General features: G+C 38.2%; 1 protein-coding gene across 1 annotated transcript in view; it reads right to left on the bottom strand.

Moving 5' to 3' along the window:
* Window positions 1-24,556, bottom strand: part of paxbp1 (PAX3 and PAX7 binding protein 1) — a 256,815-nt gene that overhangs the window by 63,461 nt on the left and 168,798 nt on the right. The window contains exon 11 of the mRNA XM_039744927.1: window positions 11,465-11,664. Within this exon, the coding sequence (XP_039600861.1) occupies window positions 11,465-11,664 (200 nt within the window). The remainder of the gene's footprint in view (window positions 1-11,464; window positions 11,665-24,556) is intronic.

Below are 24,556 nucleotides of genomic sequence, written 5' to 3'. Positions count from 1 at the left end.
CAAATATCAAAAACGGAGGCCAATTCAACAAGAGATAAAATATTTTTTGTAACTTGCACTAACTTGAACTAAACCAAACTTTCACAAAGATGTTTGTAATTCACCACTGCTTGATAATTACATGTGTTACATCGTTCATTCAAAACTGAATATCCCATAATCCTGTTTAGGGAACCTGCAATTTTACAGTTTTAAAACACTGACACACTGGCCATGGATGCATACTACGTCTTGTTCAATACACTTCAGGTTCTGTTTTTATGCACAATTACTACCGTGTATCCCCTGAAAATAAGACCTAGCATGATTTTCAGGCTGCTCTGTAATATAAACCCTACCCCAAAAATAAGCCCTAGTCAAGATAATCAGCTGAAAAGTAAGGTGCCTAAGGCTAGGTTTATACTTCACGTGATGCAAGGCATGTGCCCGAAACATTCATTAAATTCCATGGACACCTTGCCACAATATCTCTGAAAAGGATGTTTAATGATTACACCCATCAATTTGGGGATGCGCCCATTCCAGCAGCAAGACAGAAAAAAAATCTATGAGCATCAGCTCATTGCAAGGCGAACACAAGCGCACACATACACTGGCGTCATTGTAGTTTCACCCAATCCCCAAACCTTCGTGTCTCTGGATGGAAAACTGAGCACACTGTGGAAACCCAGCAGGAAAACATGCAAACAAGGGACACGACTCCCTAAGAGACAGGAGCGATACCTCTCTGCCACCATATATATGTAACTATTAGCAGTATTTATCATTTAAACAAAATTTAAAGTTTGTCTCTAAAATGTAACATACATATTTTAATGCATTTCATCATGAAAGTGATATCAAATAGAAATCTAAGAATTGTAAATGTGCAGAGAGCTGGAATATTATAAATTTAATGTGTTCTGTGTGGCGATACTGCTTGCTGCTGCTGTCAGGTCAGGAAGAAGCCCCAGAAGCGTGTAGCAACTTAACTGGGTTGGTTTTAAGATGACGTTTACGACAGTCTACTTTAATCACAAAGTAAACTACTCTTTAACATTAGAATTACCAAAGCCAACGAAAAAAGTGTGAAGGGGTGTAAGGTGTGCTAGACGTATGAGTTTTTTCGTAGGCTTTGGTAATTCTAATGTTAAAGAGGAACTTTTGAGTTTAAAGCTGAAATTTCCACTTTAACCACAAAATAGACATTTTCATTATGTCATTTTAAAATGTATCGTATCATTACTTTGGGGAACATGCGACACTTGAATATCAAAGCACAACGAATGCATTTGTAGGACGGCATTTTGCTTCACCACATCGAATCATTCATCAAACATCGAAGCACACACATCTATCCTGGAGGATCCTAAATGTGGGTGGAGTAGCAAGAAATTCAGGGTTTGAATGTGGGGAGTTATGACGATATTGGATTGGAAGTTGAAATGACTGTATTTGGATAAATTTATATTGTTGTACATGAATAAATATAAGATATCCCATGAAAATAAGCCCGAGTGTATCTTTTGGAGCAAAAATTAATATAAGACCCGGTCTTATTTTCGTGGAAACACAGAAATACTAACACCCCATCATCCACACAGAAAAACTTCTTTGAAACCATAGAAAAGGTCACAACAGAATGAAGTATTATCTTTACTATATACTAGCAAAATACCCGCGCTGTGCAGCGGCAAAGTACTGCCTTAAAATTTTTATTAAGAAGAAAATTAAACCTTTTTAAACTGAGGGAAAATATACCAATAATTATTTGTTAAGGATCTCTTTGTATACCACATTGTGAGTTTGGCCCTCGGTTGTAATATGACCAAGCTGTGCGCTGAGCTTACTCTTGAGCATGCAACGTACAGTTGGCCATGTGAAAAGTAATCTTGATACAAATCTCACAGCTTGGATTGCTGCTGTCATAATCTGTTTGAGTTTCATGGTTTGTTTCAATTATGGCAGTATTTGTAGGACTTGTGTTGAAGAGACATTCAGCATCTGTCAAGCATGTAAGTATACAACCGGTTTCATCGATAACTTCACATCCAGCTTTTATGAGTTTAAACATTAATAAACATCAAAGTGTCCACCACAGAAATCGTCACCTGTGAATCTAAGATGTTTAACCACTTATCAAGCAGGGTCATTTTTGCTAAATCGCTTGTAATTTGACCTCTCCAAATTAGAATCATTGCTGTTATTGAACTATCTGGAGTATAAACACATGTTTGGTCTCTTTGTAAAGGTAACATTCTCTAGTTTCACCCTTGGTAGTCAGAATCACTGTAGGTGTTGTGACTGATCAAAAGTTATGCACATTAGAACTCACAGAAAAAATGATTTTTTGTTCTCGCCTAAGTTTTTTTGTGAAAATAAAGGCCTCTATAGCTGCAGTAGGTAGGTGGGGACAGAAACACACTATGTACCAACAGAATAACTTGTTGACTACTCAAATTTCAAATTTGAAAAGAATACCTGTAAAAATGACATTTTTACACCAGTTTTTATGTGGGCATGTCCAGGTGCTTTTTAGAGCGACCTATGGTTTATCCACTATCCACATTTTGAAACGTATGGAAAAAGTGCAATAACTTTTGAATGCTTCAATCCACATATATCAATGAGGGCTCTACTGAAAGCTTACACCTAAAGGAATCTATATCTACACACAGTGTCACTCTATTAGTTATGGAAATTCATATTCCATAATAAAAACAATAAAAAATACACATTTCAATATAAAAATAGTCAAAACAAGACTTATGGGTCAAAAAAATATATATTTTTGATTTATTTATTTTTTTTTAATAAAATGCACACATTTTTTACAAACTGTTACAACACAGCTCAGCGTTTTTCCATGTGCCACTGATTGTAGCAATCCCTAGCAGGCAGAAAGCAAGGGCATGTCACGTGTCGCTCTCTGCCTCAGACTTCTCCTGGTCCGATTCATCACTATCACGCCGCGCACATGCCTCTACTACTTCATCGAGAGTGTATTTACGTTTACCCATATTTAAAATGCGAAAAAAACTTGGTGAAATCACAATAAACAACCACGCACCAAGTCTGCAGACTGGCACAAATGCCAGCATTGCGCAGCTCCGATCGGTTTTGTTTACAAGTTGGCATGGCAAGTTACATATCAGCGTGCTCAGCTGCTCATTGGCTGTAAGTTTGGAGTGTCACTCACAGCGTCCAATCAAACTGGCAGATTCTACCAGGGTTTGGAATTGTGCGTCATTGTTCAGCTGTATGTGACACTCGTCACTCGAGATCAATATTGCTTGGAAATATTGATGTTTGACTTGCAGAGAGCCTTCAAAGGTAGGAAAAGTCAACTCTTAAAAGTATTTACTTCTCTGTAAAAAAGGATTTAGTGTCAGTGCTGTGGTTGTTGTGTGTCAAAATGGTTTATATCATCGGAAAGACGAGACTCTGAGGTTTCATTTGATGTGTAGTATGTCGAGGTGCATGACAGAGGGGCATGCACACATGGCTGTGACGTCGTCCAATTGTAGTTATGTACCGGGACCGGTACGTGTGCATGTTAAGAGGTTTTAAGAGACATTGCCGGCTGTCGAAAGGTATAAAATATTTGGCCATTTCGGTACACTTGAAAGCGACAACCGAACAATTCAGCGGCAGCCATCAACTCACATGCAGATCCATAGGTGAAGGGCTTAAGCATTTCACTCTTATAGTGCTCCTATGTAGTATAATTATCTCCTGTACCGTCATCAGTCCACACCTTGAACCTGTCCCAGTCATTCAATACATAAGACACAATGTTCCTCCGGATATCAAGAGTGAGCCTGATATAGCCGTGCAATATGTAACAAAGAGAATGGAAAAGGTAGGTACCATCTCCGGGCATGGAAACCACTCTACAAGTAACAGTTCTTTGGTCAATGGTGATCACCTCGATAGACATGTTAATAGGGGTACGGTTGAAATGATAAAGGAAATGGGTACCTGAACAATGTGAAGTAAGTCTAAAATACCTACACAATAACTATAATCGTAATAAATGAACAATAAAACAGCGGAGAAGCCATGGATTAAATTAAAAGGCTGTAGTTATCAGCAGGGAGACGAGAATCCCGTGGCGTAGCAAGGAAGGGAATGTAAAGACTGGAGCGACGGACAGTCTTATATAGGCAGGCAGCCAACAACGTGGGAGGCGTTGGATGGGGGACCCAACGCCGCCTCACACGGTGACCGAGCTGCAAGCTATGGACGTATATATGTACGTAAGTAGGATTCAGTTAGCGTTGGGAACCCGCATACCAAATTTTTTGAAGATGGGCCCATAAGTAACAAAGACCGTTGAAAAGATAAATATGGCGGGTGACAGTGGCATCATACCACTGAAATAAGTACGTACATTGGTTACGATTAGCGCAGGGAAGCTGCCAACCAAATTTCGTGAAGATGGGGCCATAAATAAAGTTCAACATGGCAGACGTTGTCGACCGTTATGACCGTTACGCGTAGAATTTCGAAATGAAACCTGCTTAACTTTTGTAAGTAAGCTGTAAGGAATGAGTCCTGCCAAATTTCAGCCTTCTACCTACACGGGAAGTTGGAGAATTAGTGATGTTGGAAAATTAAATATGGCGGCTGGCAGTGGCATCATACCACCGAAATAAGTACATACATTGGTTTTGGTTAGCGCAGGGAAGCTGCCTACCAAATTTCGTGAAGATGGGGCCATAAATAAGAAAGTTCAACATGGCAGATGTTGTCGACCGTTATGACCGTTACGCGTAGAATTTCGAAATGAAACCTGCTTAACTTTTGTAAGTAAGCTGTAAGGAATGAGTCCTGCCAAATTTCAGCCTTCTACCTACACGGGAAGTTGGAGAATTAGTGATGTTGGAAAATTAAATATGGCGGCTGGCAGTGGCATCATACCACCGAAATAAGTACATACATTGGTTTTGGTTAGCGCAGGGAAGCTGCCTACCAAATTTCGTGAAGATGGGGCCATAAATAAGAAAGTTCAACATGGCAGATGTTGTCGACCGTTATGACCGTTACGCGTAGAATTTCGAAATGAAACCTGCTTAACTTTTGTAAGTAAGCTGTAAGGAATGAGTCCTGCCAAATTTCAGCCTTCTACCTACATGGTAAGTTGGAGAATTAGTGACGTTGGAAAGTTCAATATGGCGGCCGACAGTGGTGTCATACCAGCGAAATAAGTACGTACAGTAAATCCCTCGCTATATCGCGCTTCAACTTTTGCGGATTCACTCTATCACGGATTTTAAATGTAAGCATATCTAAATATATATCACAGATTTTTCACTGGTTCGCGGATTTCTGCGGACAATGGGTCTTTTAATTTATGGTACATGCTTCCTAAGTTTGTTTGCCCTGTTGATTTCAAACAAGGGACGCTACTGGAAGATGGCTTAGAAGCTACCCAATCAGAGCATGTATTACATATTAACTAAAACTTCTCAATGATATAAGATTTGCTTCCCGCGCGGTGCTTCATTGTTTGCTTTTCTCTGTCTCTCACCCTCTCTGACATTCTCTGCACCTGATGGAAGGGGTGTGAGCAGAGGGGCTGTTTGCACAGAGGCTGTTTGCCTAGAGGATACGGACGCTCCTCTACAAAATGCCGCTTTATCGCGGTGCTTCGCAATACTTAAAAGCACGTATTGATTTTTTGATTGCTTGCTTTTATCTCGCTCTCTCTCTGACATTCTCTGCTCCTGACGGCGCTCCTTTGAAGAGATGTTTGCATTCATTTAATTGTAAGAAAGAACTGTCATCTCTGTCTTGTCATGGAGCACAGTTTAAACTTTTGACTAAAGGGTGTTATTTCATGTCTAGAGGGCTCTAAAAATGTTAACAGTGTGGGAGAATTTATAAGGGCTTAAAATATCTAAAAATAACCATACAAACATATGGTTTCTACTTCGCGGATTTTCATCCATCGCGGGGGGTTCTGGAACGCAACCCCCGCGATCGAGGAGCGATTACTGTACATCGGTTTTGGTTAGCGCAGGGAAGCCACCTACCAAATTTCGTGAAAATGGGGCCATAAATAAGAAAGTTCAACATGGCGGAAATTGTCGACTGTTATCGACTGTTACGTGTGGAATTTCAAAATGAAACCTGCTTAACGTTTGTAAGTAAGCTGTAAGGAATAAGCCTGCCAAATTTCAGCCTTCTACCTACATGGGAAGTTGGAGAATTAGTGATGAGTGAGTGAGTCAGTCAGTGAGGGCTTTGCCTTTTATTAGTATAGGCTAGCAGAATACCCGCGCTTCGCAGAGAAGAAGTAGTGTGTTAAAGAAGCTATTAATAACAAAAAGGAAAAATTTTAAAAATAACGTAACATGATTGTTAATGTAATTGTTTTGTCTTTGATATGAGTGTTGTTATCATATATCTATATATCTATCTATATATCTATATCTATATAGCAAAATACCCACGCTTGGCAGCGGAGAAGTAAAAAGAAAAGGAAACATTTTAATAACGTAACATGATTGACAATGTAATTGTTTTGTCATATATATGTATGTGTATATATATATATATATATATACAGTAATCCCTCCTCGATCATGGGGTTGCGTTCCAGACCCCCAGCGATAGGTGAAAATCAGAGTAGAAACCATATGTTTGTATGGTTATTTTTAGATATTTTAAGCCCTTATAAACTCTCCCACACTGTTAACATTATTAGAGCCCTCTAGACATGAAATAACACCCTTTAGTCAAACGTTTAAACTGTGCTCCATTACAAGACAGAGATGACAGTTCTTTCTCACAATTAAAAGAAAGCAAACATATCTTCTCTTTAAAGGAGCGCCCATCAGGAGCAGAGAATGTCAGAGAGAGCGCTCGCTAAGAAAAGCAAACAATCAAAAATCAATACATGCTTTTAAGTACTGTATACAGAAGCACCTCGATAAAGCGGCATTTTGTAGAAGAGTGTCCGTGTCCTCTGTGCAAACAGCCCTCTGCTCACACCCCCTCCGTCAGGCAGAGAGAGCGAGAAAGATAGAGAGAAGCAAACAAGCCACGCTGAAGCATATCTTATAGCATTGAGGAGTTTTAGTTAATATGTAATACATGCTCTGATTGGGTAGCTTCTAAGCCAACCGCCAATAGCATCCCTTGTATGAAATCAACTGGGCAATCAAACTGAGGAAGCATGTAACCTAAATTAAAAGACCCACTGTCCAGAAAGCGGAACCAGCAAAAATCCATGATATATATTTAGATATGCTTACATTTAAAATCCGATAGAGTGAAACCGAAAGTCAAAGCGATATAGCAAGGATTACTGTGTGTATATATATATATATATATATATATATATATATATATATATATATATATATATATATATATACACACACATACATACACACACACACACATACATACACACATACATACATACGCACATATACTATGGGGTGCCAAACAGGCAAATAAATTGATTTTGTGAATATATATAGTCGGCATCAGAATATATGATGTCAAAACTTGAATATATAAAGTCATTCCAGAATATATAAAGTCAAAACCTGAATATATCAAGTCAGCGTCGGAATTTATAAAGTCATTTCCGATTATATAAAGTCAAAATCGGAGTATATAAACTCACTCCTGAATACATAAAGTGAAAGTCAAAATCTATTGATTGAAACGACTCTGAACTGAACTAAGTTAACAAAAATGTATTCAGAAAAATAAATAAAAAAAACACTGTTCGGTTAATGTTTTGAAAATGATGCATGTGCCCTGCCCAGGATTGGTTCCTGCCTTGCGCCCAGTGTTGGCTGGGATTGTCTCCAGCAGACCCCCGTGACCCTGTGGTCGGATTCAGCGTGTTGCGAAATGGATGGATATTCCAGCTGACTTTGTATATTCCGGCGCTGACTTTATATATTTAAGTTTTGACTTTATATATTCCAGCGCTTACTTTATATATTCCGAAATATTCCAACGCCGTCTTTATATACTCAGGTTTTGACTTTATATGTTTGGGAATGACTTTAGGCTATATATTCAAGTTTTGACTTTATATATTCAGAAACAAGTACTGACTTTATATATACCGACGCTGACTTTATATATTAAAGTTTTGACTTTATTTATTCCGACAGTGACTTCATATAATCAAGTTTTGACATTATATATTCGCGAATGACTTTATATATACAAGTTTTGACTTTATATAGTTAAATGTAGTCATCATTGCATAACTTTTTCTTTACCATAGAAATTTAAAGACTAAATTCAACTTCCATTCCTAACAAAGATATTTCTGGCGACTAAATAGAAGCTACTTATATCCAAATTCGAGCTATTGAGCTGTCACCTGCCTGCCTGAATAAATCACCCTCGCTTCGCTTGTTCTTTTTTACCGTTCATTTAATCATGGCTAGTGGCGGAAAAATAATAAAATGGAATGAGGATTACACTGAGTATGGCTTTTTCAAAACAATTATTGATGGCGAATCGATTATTCATAAAGCTTCAATTGGTGATCTGTTTTTCTGTGTTAACCTCCTATTTTTTCATACTTCTTCTCAAACCAAGGGGGTCCGTGGGTAAAATGAATCGGGAAGCGCTGATCAATGTAATCGGTGTACCAGGAAATCATGCATTGACAGAAGTTCCCCTTTGCTTGTGATTAAATGCGTGATTTTTTAACGCGTTATGGAGCACATGCATCGAAGCTTCTCAGCTGTGCTTGTGCTAAAAGGAAACATTTTAAAAATAACACAATTGTCAATGTAACCTTTTGTAAGTAGTGCCTGGAGGATTCAGTGTGGAGAAACTCTAGACACAGAGTGTGTATTAACTTGTGGATTTTTCTGTGAGTATTTGGTGGCAGCGTCACAAAGTCATAACACTGCGTTAGCTGCGAAACGCAGCTCAGAGCAAAATGAGGTGAATGGGAGGGGAGATGATGACGTGACTCCCCCACCCGCCTTAAATGTCAATCCCCTACAAACACAGTCTCTCGGAATCTGCATAAGCACAGCCCCTCACCTGCAATTTTAACTTAGTTCCAAAGTGATCAAAACTCTCGTTTATATTCTGCGTCCTCTCATTAAACTTGTATCCCGCATTACCCGTGGGCATGACAAACGCCAGCGGCAGCCTGTCTATGAACTTAATTTAAACTTTAGGTTTACACCGTGCTTTGTTTCCGAAGTAGCAGCACTCATGAATATGGTTGTATATGTCACTTTCGCCGCTTCTTATTGTTTCGCTGCCTTCTCAATTATATAATGCATGTTTTCTTCAGCGCTTTTTGGAGCTCTTCCTGGTTTTCTACGTACTGCATTGACAGTCAGTTCACGTGATTATGTGGGAGGTGTGATGATGTCACACGAAACTCCGCCCCCCCACGGCTTTTGAGCTCAACTCCATTACAGTATACGTAGAAAAATAGCTTCCAGTTATGACAATTATGTGTAGAATTTCGAAATGGAACCTGCCCAACTTTTGTAAGTAAGCTGTTAGGAATGAGCCTGTCAAATTTCAGCCTTCTACCTACACGGGAAGTTGGAGAATTAGTAGTGAGTGAGTCAGTCAGTCAGTGAAGGCTTTGCCTTTTATTAGTATAGATTAATTATTTATAATTAACCGTGCAGATAGTGGGAGCCAATAACTTAATTCATTACATATGCTTGTTTTTGTGGAAGAGGAAAAAAACCTTCTTAGAGGCAATGCTTTGATCAACCTTTGAAGTAGTTCTGTGCAACAAGTTATATTAGTCTATATCCCATTTCTATGTAGTTTTATTATAGTCCCTTCTTTTTGCCTAATAAGGAATAATAGCTTTGTTAAAGACAACAAAAAACAATGTAACAAAATTAAAAGCATTTTTTCAATATAATTTATAGCAATTTTCTGATAAAACTGTGCAACTCTCTTATATGTATCTCATAATCAAAGGGGGATATTTGAGCATAAATTTTAAGGGTGGATGTCCTTTCCGGTGCCAAACTCCTTTAGACGACTTTTACCAGAAACAAGTAGGATAGTGACCTTATTTTTTTACCTCAGGATAACCCCAAGCAGGTAGAGTTATAGAGAAAAGAAAAAGTAATCAAGTGAAATCAATATGCATTTTGTTTTCATCCCTGGGAAAGAATACATTATGTGATCTTTCTTTTTGGGTAAATGAATGAAAAGCAACAGGTGAAGCGAAGGAAACTGCATCATGCATTTGTACATTTGAAAAAGGCTTTTACCAGGTTGCCACAAGAGGTCAAGACAGCAGATGGGGATAGAGTAACCACTGAAGTGAAGAAAGGCCTGTATCAGGGATCTATTTAGAGTTCTTTACTTTTCATTACATTGATAGAGGAAATACTGAGACAAGTGCATGAAGGACTGCCATTTGAGCTCTTGCATGACAACGATCTAGTACTTTTGGCAAAAAGTAATGAAGAACTGAAGGAAAAGACAGTAAAATGGAAAGTTAGCTAGAAAGCAAACTGTCTCAAAGAAAATACAGGAAAGACCAAGGTGACTGCCTGAGGGGTGGAAGTCCATGGTGTGTGGGAAAGAGGTGTTAATATCAAATGTGGGTGTCTGAAACATGTAATCTGTGGTGTGAAGTCACATGTAGTCTGCAGACAGTGACTGTGACCTTTGTGGAAAGACTGTAAGACACGGATATCAGTGATGGAGTAGTTTTAGGGAAAGTACATAAGTTCTACTGCTTTAAATGCAGGCATTACAGTGATAGTGATGGCAAGACATGTGTGGAAGAAGTTCTAACAGCCATCCCTCATTTTTACTTCTAAAAGAGTCTCTCTGGCATTGACGGGAAAAGTTTATTAAAAGAGCGTGAAGAGCAGTATATGCTATAGAAGCAACATATGGCCAATGAAGGTGGAATATGAAGCAAAATTACAAAGAACAGACACATGAATGTTCTGGTGTTGGGTGTCAATGGAGTGAGAGGAAGATAAAATCAGAGTAAAAAGAAAGACCTAGTAGGTGATATATGTGTGAGGAGAAGCACGTGCTTTGAGCATATACAGCCAAAGGCAAATGATGACTGCATGAAAAGGCCCATAAAAATGAAGACAGAGGGTATGAGGCCAAGAACGAGGACAAAAAGGAGATGGTGATGAATGACATGAAAAGAACAAGTTTCACCCTAAAGGATGTCAAACACCATGAAGAGTGGAGGAAAATAACTGGAGTGGCAACTCTGTTCTGATTACATGTGTAAAGAAATTCAACAGAAACATTCTTAACGCTGATGGGCAAACCATAATAAAAGGGGGAAAAGGGTAGAAAGAAAATGCAGCTGCTGTAAAATCAGGCCATCATTTGACTCAAGATGAAGTTTTAACAGCTTCTTCTAAACTACAAAATTTATGTTATGAATATGTATATTTAAAACAAACATGTTATACACAAGTTACAGAATAGGTGTATATAAATAATAGAGAGGACTAAAATTTTTTTTATATACCTCTAAAGGTGTCCAAGGGATAAGTTGTAGTCGTACCAAAGGATTGAAGAGTTTTGGCAAGCAAAGTCCAATATATGCATCTTGGTAACATCTGTAATAGATCTTTCTCCATATTTCAAACCTTGACTTTATACAGTCAATAGAATAAAAGTCCTCCAAAACATCCTCAAAAAGCTTCTTAGAATCTTGAAAAATTCTTTCTGGAGTTAAAAAGAACAAAACACAAAACAGGTCAAAATAAAACACCAACAGCTTTTCAGGGATCACAGCTGTGCAATATTGAAAGAAAAAATGAAGCAGAAACAGAAATAGTGCAGCACAGCAACAAACTATAAATGTTGTTGACTCAAAATTTCACGAGAATGGCCTTGTCACTGTATGCATACTAAAGGAAAATGTCAGGACATCTGTCCATGAACTGAATCTCAAGAGAAGACAACAACCCTCAGCACACAAGTCGTTCTACCAAAGAATGGTTAAAGAAGAATAAAGTTAATGTTCCGGAATGGCTAAGTCAAAGTTCTGACCTTAATCCAATCGAAATGTTGTGGAAGAACCTGAAGCGAGCATTTAATGTGAGGAAACCCACCAACATTCACAGTTAAAGCTGCTCTGTATGGAGGAATAGGCTAAAATTCCTCCAAGCCGGTGTGCAGGAATGATCAAAAGTTCCGGAAACGTTTAGTTGCAGTTATTGCTGCAAAGGGGGGTCACACCAGATACTGAAAGCAAAGATTTACATACTTATGCCACTCACAAATATGTAATATTTGATCATTTTCCTTAATAAATGACCAAGTATAATATTTTTGTCTCATTTGTTTAACTGGTTTCTCTTTATCTACTTTTAGGACTTGAGTGAAAATCTGATGATGTTTTAGGTCATATTTATGCAGAAATATAGAAAATTCTAAAGGGTTCACAAACTTTCAAGCACAGCTGTATTCTTTGTTTTGTTGTTTTTTTGTACAAACAGATATTGCTAGAACAGAAACAGTGTAGTGTTAATTTGCAATCCTAAAATTTCCATTTAATGAATTTGAAGACATTATCATATGCATAGATATACACATTTGCTTCAGCCAGACAGGTCAGCAGAGTCACCATCTTAGAGTGATCAAAATCTAATTTTAAAGATGTATTGGATGCATTAATTCTGCCTTTGACAGAATGCATTGCAACTGCACAGCATGGAACCTGCAGACAGTAAGACAGGAAAAGACGTTTAAAATGTGTGTGTGTGTTTAATTGTATTACTATCTTGTATTTTCTATTATCAATATTCCCTAGTTAATTCTGCCAGCCTAAAATATAGGCTGAAACAGCATTGTAAGTGTATTGTTATTTAATTCGTTTAAATGTATTAATGCAAAAATATTTACTAAATATTTATTATTTTAACATAAACATTTTATTTTTAAGTCCTGTTACACGTATTGCGGTCATCTTGTCTATTATTATATACATATTAACAAACAAGTGTTCTTTGTCAAGTAATTGTTTCTGCCTTGCCTTCTGGAATAGACTGCTGGAATGACAGCTTTCACATGACCCTACGCTCAGAATAAAGCAACTTTAAAAAATGGATGTGCAAAATTATACCCGTTTCAAGTATCTTAATACTTATGAGAGTGGATGGAATTGTGTTTAAGCTACCTGCTCAAACTTTGGAATTGACAGTCATATTGATTACTGGTATATCCTCCTTTAATAGCTGTTACAATGTAAATTTAAGTAAAATAGATAAGACACCAAAAAGTACCCATGATATTATATTTAAGGTTTTTGTAAAATAATTAGTTGATGATATTTTCATCACTGCTTTTCAAATACATTGCATTCTGGACATTTACTGCATTATGTAATATCACTGTCCATGCTCTTGCAAGAAGGCTGCTGTATTTGTGTTTCTCCGAGTGCATTTGAAGGTGAGCTGCAGTTGCACATGTCTCCCGCCTGCCTTCTTGTATGCAAACTAAAAGGAAAAGATGCTCCTCTCTCTACCTGCCTGCATTCCATGGAGAGTCTCTGAGCCTTAACTAGCCTGTTCTCATTTTGACCTCCACTGTGTACTGTATATATAAAAAAAAATAAATATAAATTGTCTGTGGAGCTGTGCAGTCAAGGGATATGACAATCATATCAAAGTAAGGATACAAAATTTGTGCCTTTTAAAAAATCTGTACAGCATCATAAGGGTGAAAATATCACAGCCATGGCAGTTACAGTGTACAGCGTGGAAGACTCTGGGACAAAAAGTACTTTTATTTCTGAAAGTGTGTCACTGCTACAAAACTACCTGAATTTATGAACAGGTCCTTTATGATGCTGTGATATTTTAATGCTTCGGTAGATATAGCATTTTTACTTATTTATTCCATATAAAGCATTTACAAGATGTGTCCTAGATATATGAAACTGTTCCACAGATTTTGAGATATATTAGATTTCAGGCTTAGTCAACCTTCCTAAATGAATAATTAGCTAGTCGTAGTAACCTAGTACAGGTCAAAGTAGAGAATGAATAGTGAAATCACTCTAAATATCAGGCAATAATAATAATAATAATAATACAAAGCTAGTGGTAGGTCACAGAATAAATAAAGAAAAATGCTGTAAATCTGCAAAATGGGGAAATTTCGATGTACTGTACATTGCCCTAACGGACAGCATTTTTTTTTTTGCCCTGAGGAGGAAATTTGCCTTTTTACAGAAGACCAATAAATAAATCTTAGCAGAATGCCTAGTCCTAAAAAGAGTAGCAACGGTCATTAATTTCTTTAATTTCTTAGTCAATTTGTTATTGGGCTTTATCTTAAAGGTCTTTTAATAAAATTGCTTTTAACAAGGGCATGATTTACATGTGCAGATCTTTCCTTCTGATGACTCTGATAATATCCCAACTTTGTGCATTTTCTTAAGGCAGGACTCCATATATCTGCCTTTAATCTCATCATTCTGACTGCAATACCAAGTCCAACCAGATTTTAAAGAATTAATTTTGCTTTATACTCACATATTTCTTCCACCCAGGACTGTGAATGTTTAAATAATGTATGCCATATAGACAAGAAGTTGTACAAACACTTTTGTGCTATTAGTTTAAGCAGATTGTGCTTGTGCATTTTTGTGACTTGGTTGACAATCAGACCACATTTATATAAATAATTAATGCAGAAATCTAGGTGATTCCTAAGGGTTCACAAAACTTTTTCTTGCAATCAAAAGTGTTTACTTTGATTTGTGTTTATGTATTTTTAAAGAAACTTAAAATGTAACCATCATTTTTGCAATATATTTATTATTTGTTGAATACCAGAAGAGTAACCCTGCAATATCAGATAGTCCGATTCTACATTCTTGCAAAGTCAGAGTATTAGGAAGAGGCCACATGTACTAAAAAGCAAGTTGATTCCTAATGATTGTACTTTCTGAATCAGGTAAAAGATACACATTCTTTCCAGTTCCAGGTCTTTAGCATCCCCAAAAGTTGACAAGGTGAAAGGCAAGGAATCTCTGGGTTAAAATTCGCAACTTAAAGAAACTGCAATTTAGTTTTGCTGATGGACATCACAAAGGCGAGATGGACTGGAAATTGTGTTCAAATTCAAAAGGCATATTCAGTATTCAATGGGTATCCCTTGGGGAAAAAAACCTCCTTTGGCACATAACTGTCAGGGATTTCAATTTAATCAGGCATTAAGAGTTTTATACAACTTTATAGCAAATTTCTTATAAAACATTAATAATGCATGAATCTTGTAATATGCATCATTTGTCAAATTTGGATCACAGATCGTAAATGTGTCACTGTGCTCTGTAAGCCTGATTTTTTTTCTTCTATGTACAGTGGAACCTCGGGTCACGACCATAATTTGTTCCAAAACTCTGGTTGCAACCCGATTTGGTCATGACCCAAAGTAATTTCCCCCCATAGGACCGTATGTATATACAATTAATCTGTTCTGGACCATACAAGCTGTATGTAGATATATATTTTTTAAAGATTTTTAAGCACAAAAATAGTTAATTATACCATAGAATGCACAGTGTAATAGTAAACTAAATGTAAAAAAATTGAATAACACTGAGAAAACCTTGAACAGAGAAAACTAACATTGCAAGAGTTCATGCTACAGCCTTATGAACCAATCGCTGTAAACACTTTTTAATGAGTTTTAAGCATAGGGGAAAAAATGAACATTTGAAAAATCCGTAATTTATACAAAAAATAACCATAAACAACCAAGAAAAGTAACATTGCAAGAGTTTACACTATAGCCTTACGAATCGACTGTTGTAAAAACTTTTTTTTTTTAACAAGTTTTAAGCACATCCCTCTACGCGATGCATGTCTGACCAAGAACAATGTACTGTACAAGGAGAGACTGAACACGTGTAAATCACCGGCGCCTACGAACTGAAAGTGAAACGATATAGAGCACAAAGAGTTCACAGTCAATGCACAGGGAAAGACAGAAAACGCGTGGAAATCATTGGCATGTACGAACTGGAAGGGAAACTGGCTTGTCCGTCACTCGAGTGTGTGGTCGTAAACAGATGTAAAAGTTTGGCAAACTTTCTAATCATAACCCAATTTGTAGTGTTCCGAGATGTTTGTGACCCGAGGTTCCACTGTACTAGCAATATATCATAGTTTAAAACGCAATTACTTTTTGTCACAATCAGGAGAACCATTTTACAGGAAACGAACATTTGAGAAAAATTAAAATAACCAGATTATAACCAGATATCATGCCTTCTGCAAGAAGGTTCAGTTTACATACAAAATTACATTTTACATTAATTCACAATGTCTTACCAATTTAAGCCCCCATGCAGAAAAATGTATAATGTAAGACAGTTTTGACCATAGAAATTGTTGCTTAAAAAGCAGGTCGTCAGCAGAAAATGTACTCTAAAGGTTAACTGGGGTTACTGGATGGTCAATCCAGCACCCATATACCACATGCACTTTAGAACAGGCAATCCACCTGAAGCACATTCGGGCCCGGCCAGTACTTAGATGGGGGACCATTTATTTCGGGAAGCTCGGGGGGCTGCTGGAAGAGGTGTTGGTGTGGCCATGTGGTATAGCGGGTCCACAGCTCACTGAGCAAAGGCCATTTATAAATAATCACCGCATCCGAGGCGGGGGGCGGGGGCCATGTTGTAGCAAGCCGCGGGGCAGTCATCAATGTGGGCGTTTCTCACCGTGTGCACAGGTGAGGAACTGCCCACATTCGTGATTGCTCCCGTGGCTAATGCTACAGCTGTGATGGCCCCTCACGTTTTAAAAAGAAGCGCGAGTCGGTTTTATGGGAGGTGGAAGAAGAAAGAAACGATCAGAGAGAAAAAATGGAGAGAGGATGAAAAGGGAAAAAGAAAGGGAATTGATCGGAGAAAAAAAGAAAAAGAGGACGGAGGTTATAGGGAGCGAGGAAGCAGGCGGTGCGTGCGTGTGTTGAGTGCGCGATCGAGGGCAGCTGTAGGGAAGCTGGGTGTTAGGCCAACACCCAGACGTTTGAGTTGATGTTGCTCCCGCTGAATGACCAGTTAGCGGGAGTGCCTAGAGGAAAGCGACGAGCCGCAAAAGGCCGCGGAAAGGCAGCGGAAGTCGGGAGGCTTGGTGGTGGAGTTCCCAATGTGTGCGTCCTGGTCATTGGTGGACACTAAGTCTCGGGGACTGGGATGAGTGCCAGACCGAAGCCAGGGATCGGGAGGTCTCCAGTCTCGCGTGTGTTGTAGGAGGGCAGCTGCAGAGAGCGTCTTGCCTGCTGCTAAGCCCAAACGGGATAAGCAGGTGAGACGCTAACAGAAACGTTACACCGGATTTGTTGTTTTAAAGAACTGCTTCCATGAGAAGATTTTAACCTCTCGTTTTAAAGGATTGTTTTTTCTATTGTTTTAACCTCCACGTTTTTTTCATTTTATGGATTATTGAAACTGCACTATTTATGGAACACTTGTTGTGATGGACAATTTTTAATAAAAGCACTGTTTTCACTTTTAACCATCCCCTTGCTCAGATGCTCAATTTGCCTCCATTGACTAGCTCACTTGGTAACATTATCGACGGTGTGGGGTTCAAGTGCTTCCAACAGCAATGGGAGTGTGGAGCCTGAACCCACATCGTCACAGGCCAACTGATTTTTTTACCCTGTGGTTTATATGTGGATATTCGTGCCCTATTTTCAGAAAAAAATGTCCTTCAAATGAGATATAAAATTGACCTTCTGACTCTGTGGTCATAAAAGATCCCTGGGCATCTTTAGTAAGGAGTAGCCGGTTTCCCAATGTCCTGGCTAAAATGTCTATCGTGGCCTGCTCATTCTGGCTTCCTAATTATCAACTGCCTCTAACAGGCTAACTCTCTCCCTTAATCTCTTCACCATTTAATAACTAATGTGTGGTGAGTGTACTGGCACAAAATGGCTGCCATTACATCATCCAGGTGGATGCTGCTCACTGGGGGTGGCTGAACTGTCAACCCGATGTGTAAAGTGTTTCAAGTGTCTTGAAAAGTGCTATATAAATGCAGTTTCTTCTTCAATAAGATGGCAAAATTCTCATGTTTTTGTAAATGCTACTTCACTAATGTACTAATTGGGATAAATAGCTAATAAGAACTAAAGAACAATACAGTTATAATGGAAGGTGATGCCCTGTCACCAGGGGCCTCATGTATAAATGGTGCATATGCACAAAAATGTTATGTATGCCCATTTCCACGCTCACATCGCAAAGTATAAAAACTAAACTTGCCATAAAGCCACGCAAATTTTCACGCTAGCGCAACCCCTGGCGTACGTAAGTTCTCTGCTTGGTTTTGCAAACTAGCGGCAACCCTGACGCGGCTTTATCAAATACACTGAAATTAACTGCACATTGTTTATTAGTTCAAAGCATCTGATTGTACTTAACCTGTAACAATATAATGGTCCACGGAATGGATAAACTATTAAAAAATACCATAGCTGCTTTAGCATTCTAACTCTTAGTGCACCACTCAAAGTATTTATTCCACTGTATCCGAGTATGGAATCACAGCTCTACAGCAGCAGATTGGAAAGAGAATTAATCAGTATACAGCAACAAGCTGCCTCAGCCATGCCCACAGTCTATTCGAACTGCTCTCAAATGACAAATGTTTCAGAGCCTTTCCTGTAGGGACATCGCAGTTCAAAAACAGTTTCATCCCAAGAACTATAAATGCACTCAAATCAGTCCATCAAGTGCTCCTTGTAGAACTGTTTGTACTTAGAAGTACATTCACCAAACTGTAAACTTGTGATATAGTTATAATAATGCACAACCTGAGCCACTTTATTAAGTGCATATTTATATATGATGACCATATCATTAAGATGAAATGAAGCAAAATATGTTCATTACATTATACAGATAAAATGTTAACATTATTTAAATAATCTATATTTTTAATAATTAAACTTAAGGACAATGTGTCGCAGCACTAGCAAGGAGGTGGCGCCCCGTTCAGGGATTGTTCCTGCCTCGCGCTGGGACTGGCGCAACCCCGGATGGATAGATGAATTGAATAATTAAACAAGTACTATGAAGATATTTCAATGTTCCTTAAAAGTTTTGAATAATCTGCGTTTTAATTTTACAGATAGCCTGACATCTACTACAGAGCTGATTGTGTGGCAATTGGGTACTTGGAGAAAGAAAAGAAAGGACAGGAATTGGGGTTAGTACTTTTGAAAGACACAGTACTGCTGCAATAAATTTCACTGAAGGTCACGCAGCGCAGGAACAATCTGTGGACGAGGTGGCAGCTCGTCACTATCACTGCACCACAGTGTTCCCATGTTTAATAGCATGCTTTAATTCCTATCATCAAGAAAATTATATTAAGTATACATCTCAGTATTCAGTATTCAGTCAGAGAGCTGTAATATCATGAATGCAATGGATTCTATGTCCTGTCGGAGGTACAGAAAGCTTGTTTAAGAAGCACGTAGTGATTCACGTAGTGATTCACACACATAGAAGAACACATACAATACAAAGCATTTAACATGCTACTTTAGTTACGATAGGATTTGAGAAACTAGTAAATTAAACGATTTTAAGATGAACTTTATGATGTTCTACTTTAATGACAAAATAAACGTGATTAAAGTGTAAATTCCCCACTTTGTGCCTATTTTTTTTTTATTCTTTTCTCTGTACCCTAATAAGCTTCCATACAACTCTCAGACGGTGGGCTACAACTTGCCTTTTCACAGCAAATTTGATATCTGACAACTTTTTTTTTATTTCAGGCACTGTGCGACTTGGAGAAACTCAAGTTCAAATTCACAAACACTCTGTCACTCGATCAACTTTCTTTTGTTGTTTATACTACTGTTTAAACCAACAAATATTAAGTTTTTCTTTGCCTCCACTTGGTATTCGCTGAAATTCTTCTATTTCACCCCGTGCTTTTGCCATTGTCTTTATACAGAATGCTGAATTTATATTGATTTGCATATTCAAAGAGGTGTAATTCTGGGAGGAGTTGGGGAGTGGCGGCAGGCGCGTGTACGTGTGTTACTTTTCATGCTGACATGGATTTATGAATTGGAAGAATGTGGAAGCTGCCGTACGCACAGATTTATGCATCTGGATTTTTCTTTGTGCGTATGCACATTTCCGCTTTTGTCTGCACGCCATGTTTTATTATGAATTCTACGCATGGCGTTATGCATGAGGCTCCAGGTGTTTGTAAGGCAAAGTGGTCAGAACCCATATTCCTAGGCATTTAGAAGCACACAAACCCAATTACAACAGCAGCAGATTAAGCACTAGATATACCAAAGCCTATGAAAAACCATGTAAACCCGGCCCACCTTAAATCCATTCGCACCTCTCTGTCAGCGTCCTTTGTTTTGTAAATGTGTCGATAAGCAGAAGCAGCCTGCTATCCCATCCCTGGAGAAAGGGCAAAAAGCTCTCCCAGCTCAAGCCTTGTTTATCAGGGAGTGAGGTGCTTAGAGCTGTATAGAGTAAATAATATATCGTTACTTTGAACACATGCACTTCATGTGTGTTCCGTGTCTGCAAAGATCTGTCAGTGTAGGATGACAGGAAATGCAAGAAATGTTGAAATCATACCTAAAAGACAAACTTTTTTTTCATGTTTTAGTACAATGTATAATAATTAGTATAAAGTGTGAAGACCAAATATCAAATAAGCACTTTCACAAAAGGTACAAATATAACAGAACAGAAGTGCTTTTATTCAAGACTATAACCGAAGAAAAAGAAATTGGGTTACTGTAGTTTGTTGTCACGACTTCTTTGGTAGTACAGCGGTAAGAACTACTGACTCAAATTCAAAATGTCATGGTTTCTAGCCTTCCTGTGTCCCAAAATAAACATTTTGAGTAGTGAGCTGCTCTTATTGTTACTATCATACAATAAAAACATACATTTGAGTTTGTACAGCCGGTGTAAATGTATGGTACTTGTAAAGGTTTTTTTTTAATCAGTTTTATTCTCTCAGTCGCGTTCATGCTTTCCCCGATCTGAAACTGCTGTTTTCAAATAAAGACGTGCTATAACAGAGGTGAACTCAGATGAGGATGAGGGTTCTACAAGTGCTGGTCATAAAATTAGAATATCATGACAAAGTTGAATTATTTCATTAATTCCATTCAAAAATGAAACTTGTATATTAGACTCATTCATTACACACAGACTGATCTATTTCAAATGCTTATTTCTTTTAATTTTGATGATTATAACTGACAACTAATGAAAGTCTCAAATTCAGTATCTCGGAAAATTATATTATCAATTAAGACCAATGCAAAAAAAGGATTTTTAGAAATGTTGGCCAACTGAAAGGTATGGACATGAAAAGTATGAGCATGTACAGCACTCAATATTTAGTTGGGGCTCCTTTCGCCTGGATTACTGCAGCAATGAGGCGTGGCATGGAGTCGATCAGTCTGTGGCACTGCTCAGGTGTTATGAGAGCCCATGTTGCTCTAAAAGTGGCCTTCAGCTCTTCTGAATTGTTGGGTCTGGCGCATTGCATCTTCCTCTTCACAATACCTCATAGATTTTCTATGGGGTTAAGGTCAGGCGAGTTTCCTGGCCAAGCAAGAACAAGGATACCATGGTCCTTAAACCAGGTACTGGTAGCTTTGGCACTGTGTGCAGGTGCCAGGTCCTGCTGGAAAATGAAATCTGCATCTCCATAAACTTCGTAAGCAGCAGGAAGCATGAAGTGCTCTAAAACATCCTGGTAGACGACTGCATTGACCATGGGGACCTCAGAAAACACAATGGATCAACACCAGCAGAAGACATGGCACCCCAAACCATCACTGACTGTGGAAACTTTACACTGGACGTCAAGCAACGTGGATTCTGTGCCTCTCCTCTCTTCCTCCAGACTCTGGGACCTTGATTTCAAAAGGAAATGCAAAATTTACTTTCATCAGAGAACATAACTTTGGACCACTCAGCAGCAGTCCAGTCCATTTTGTCTTTAGCCCAGGCGAGACACTTCTGACACTGTCTCTTGTTCAAGAGTGGCTTGACACAAGGAATGCGACAGCTGAAACCCATGTCTTGCATGCGTCTGTGCGTGGTAGTTCTTGAAGCAATGACTCCGGCTGCAGTCCACTCTTTGTGAATCTCCCCGTCAGTTTTGAATGGGTTTTGTTTCACAATCCTCTCCAGAGTGCAGTTATCCCTATTGCTTGTACACTTTTTTCTACCACATCTTGTCCTTCCCTTCGCCTCTCTATTAATGTACTTGGACACAGAGCTCTGTGAACGGCCAACATCTTTAGCAATGACCTTTTGTGTCTTGCCCTCCTTGTGCAAGGTGTCAATGGTCATCTTTTGGACAACTGTCAAGACAGCAGTTTTCACCATGATTGTGTAGCCTACAGAACTAGACTGAGAGACCATTTAATGGCTTTTGCAGGTGTTTTGAGTTAATTCGCTGATTAGAGTGTGGCATTAGGTGTCTTCAATATTGAACCTATTTACAATATTATAATTTTACGAGATACTGAATTTGGGTCTTTCATTAGTTGTCAGTTATAATCATCAAAATTAAAAGAAATAAACATCTGAAATACATCAGTCTGTGTGTAATGAATTAATCTAATATACAAGTTTCACTTTTTGAATGGAATTACTGAAATAAATCAACTTTGTCATGATATTCTAATTGTATGACCAGCACCTGTACATCAGAGAAAGAGAACAGAAGCTCTCCCTACAAGAAACATCCACTCACAAATAAGAGTGGGTGGTGACCATGACATCAACACAATTTCTATCCGCTCCTCACGTGTTAACCTCTGCGACATGTCAATGGCTGTAAACAAAGAGAAACTTGTAAATAACTCATGAAAGAATAAAGTTACGTTAAAACCAAGCACACCATTGTTTTTCTTGTGAAATTCCCAATAAGTTTGATGTGTCACATGACCCTCTTCCTATTGGAAAAACAAAAGATGGATCCAAAATGGCCGACTTCCAAATGGCCACCATGGTCACCACCCATCTTGAAAAGTTTTCCCCCTCACATATGCTAATGTGCCACAAACAGGAAGTTAAAATCACCAACCATTCCCATTTTATTAAGGTGTATCCATATAAATGGCCGACCCTGTATATACATACATACACATACATACACTCTTTGGGGTGCGAGGAACTGTTGCTGGGGGTGGCAGAATCCATCAAGGAAGAAAAATGAAAAACATTTATTTGTACAAAATCTTAATTTATTTATCCATTCCTAAATAAATAAATAGGCAGGCTATTTTGTATCAGTGCAATACGCTGTTTGTTAAAACGTATGACTCCCGCTCTTACGTGCAAGTCTGCGTGGATATTATGAACTATCGTATCTGTTCAAGTTCTATTTAAATTTTAAATAGAAGGAATTTTTATTTAGTCGACAGAAATATCTTTGGTAGGAATGTAAGTTAAATGTAGGCATCATTGCATACATTTTTTTTCCACCATACAAATGTAAAGAGTAAATTCGCCTTACATTCCAACCAAAGATATTTGTGTCGACTAAATCAGGCGTGTCAAACTCAATTGCACAGGGGGCCAAAATCAAAAACACACTTTAGGTTGCGGGCTGAACAGGATAAACATTTACTGAACACACTAAAACTAAACTTTTAAAACTTAACTTTTTGAACATAAATATGAATAAAAACAGACAGGAATATTATTCCGGAATAAATCAACTCAAACCTTAAATAACTTATATTTTGCTCTCCATAAAAATATATCCTGTCTAAATTATACAAGTTAGAAATAAAGTTAACATTAAAAGAACATTCAAATTTCTTTACTCTTATGTAATTTTATATAAAAAATAAACTTAAATTTTAAATATCCCAAAAGATTTTGCTCTCCATAAAAATATATCCTGTCAAAATTATACAAATTCAAATATGAACATGGTGCATAACAAAACCTGGAAATATAAATAAAATTTGTTCTTTTCAGTAATAAAAATCAAATCATTCAGTTGTCTTTGCTCATAAGTCATTTTATCAGAGCTGGCATCTTTTTTTTGTTTGGTTTGAGGTTCTGTGTTGTGGAGATTCTCAGGATGGACTGCAGGTGCTCATCAGTGAGGTGACTCTTGTGTGCTGTTTTGTTAGTCTTCATCACTGAAAAGAGCTTCTCACAGATATGTGCTACCAAACATGCACAAGGTTCGAGCCGCATGTAGACGGAGCTGGAGCATTTCTGCGGGAATGGAGTGAATAAACTGTGCGGGCCCTGCAGTATCGTACTTTGCCTTCAGTGTGCCATTACACTGCAGCTCAATCACCTCCATCTGAATCTGCACAGGTGCAGTTTCCACATCGACGGCAAATGGGTTGCGAAACAACTCTAAATTCTTTTTTTGTTCTTCAAAGTCACCAAAGCGCAGTGCGAACTCAGTGAGCTCAGTTTATCAGCAAAGTGCGTATTTGGGAACACCGTTGTGCCGACTTGGTTCAACATTACTTGGCAACAGAGAAAGTGGGGCAAGTTGCACTGGTGCATTTGTGTCTCCCATAAAAGCAGCTTCACTTGAAATCACTTTGT

This window comes from Polypterus senegalus, chromosome 2 (assembly GCF_016835505.1).
Source record: "Polypterus senegalus isolate Bchr_013 chromosome 2, ASM1683550v1, whole genome shotgun sequence".
In the NCBI taxonomy this organism is placed as follows: domain Eukaryota; kingdom Metazoa; phylum Chordata; class Cladistia; order Polypteriformes; family Polypteridae; genus Polypterus; species Polypterus senegalus.
This window is presented reverse-complemented; position numbering and strand designations above follow the sequence as displayed.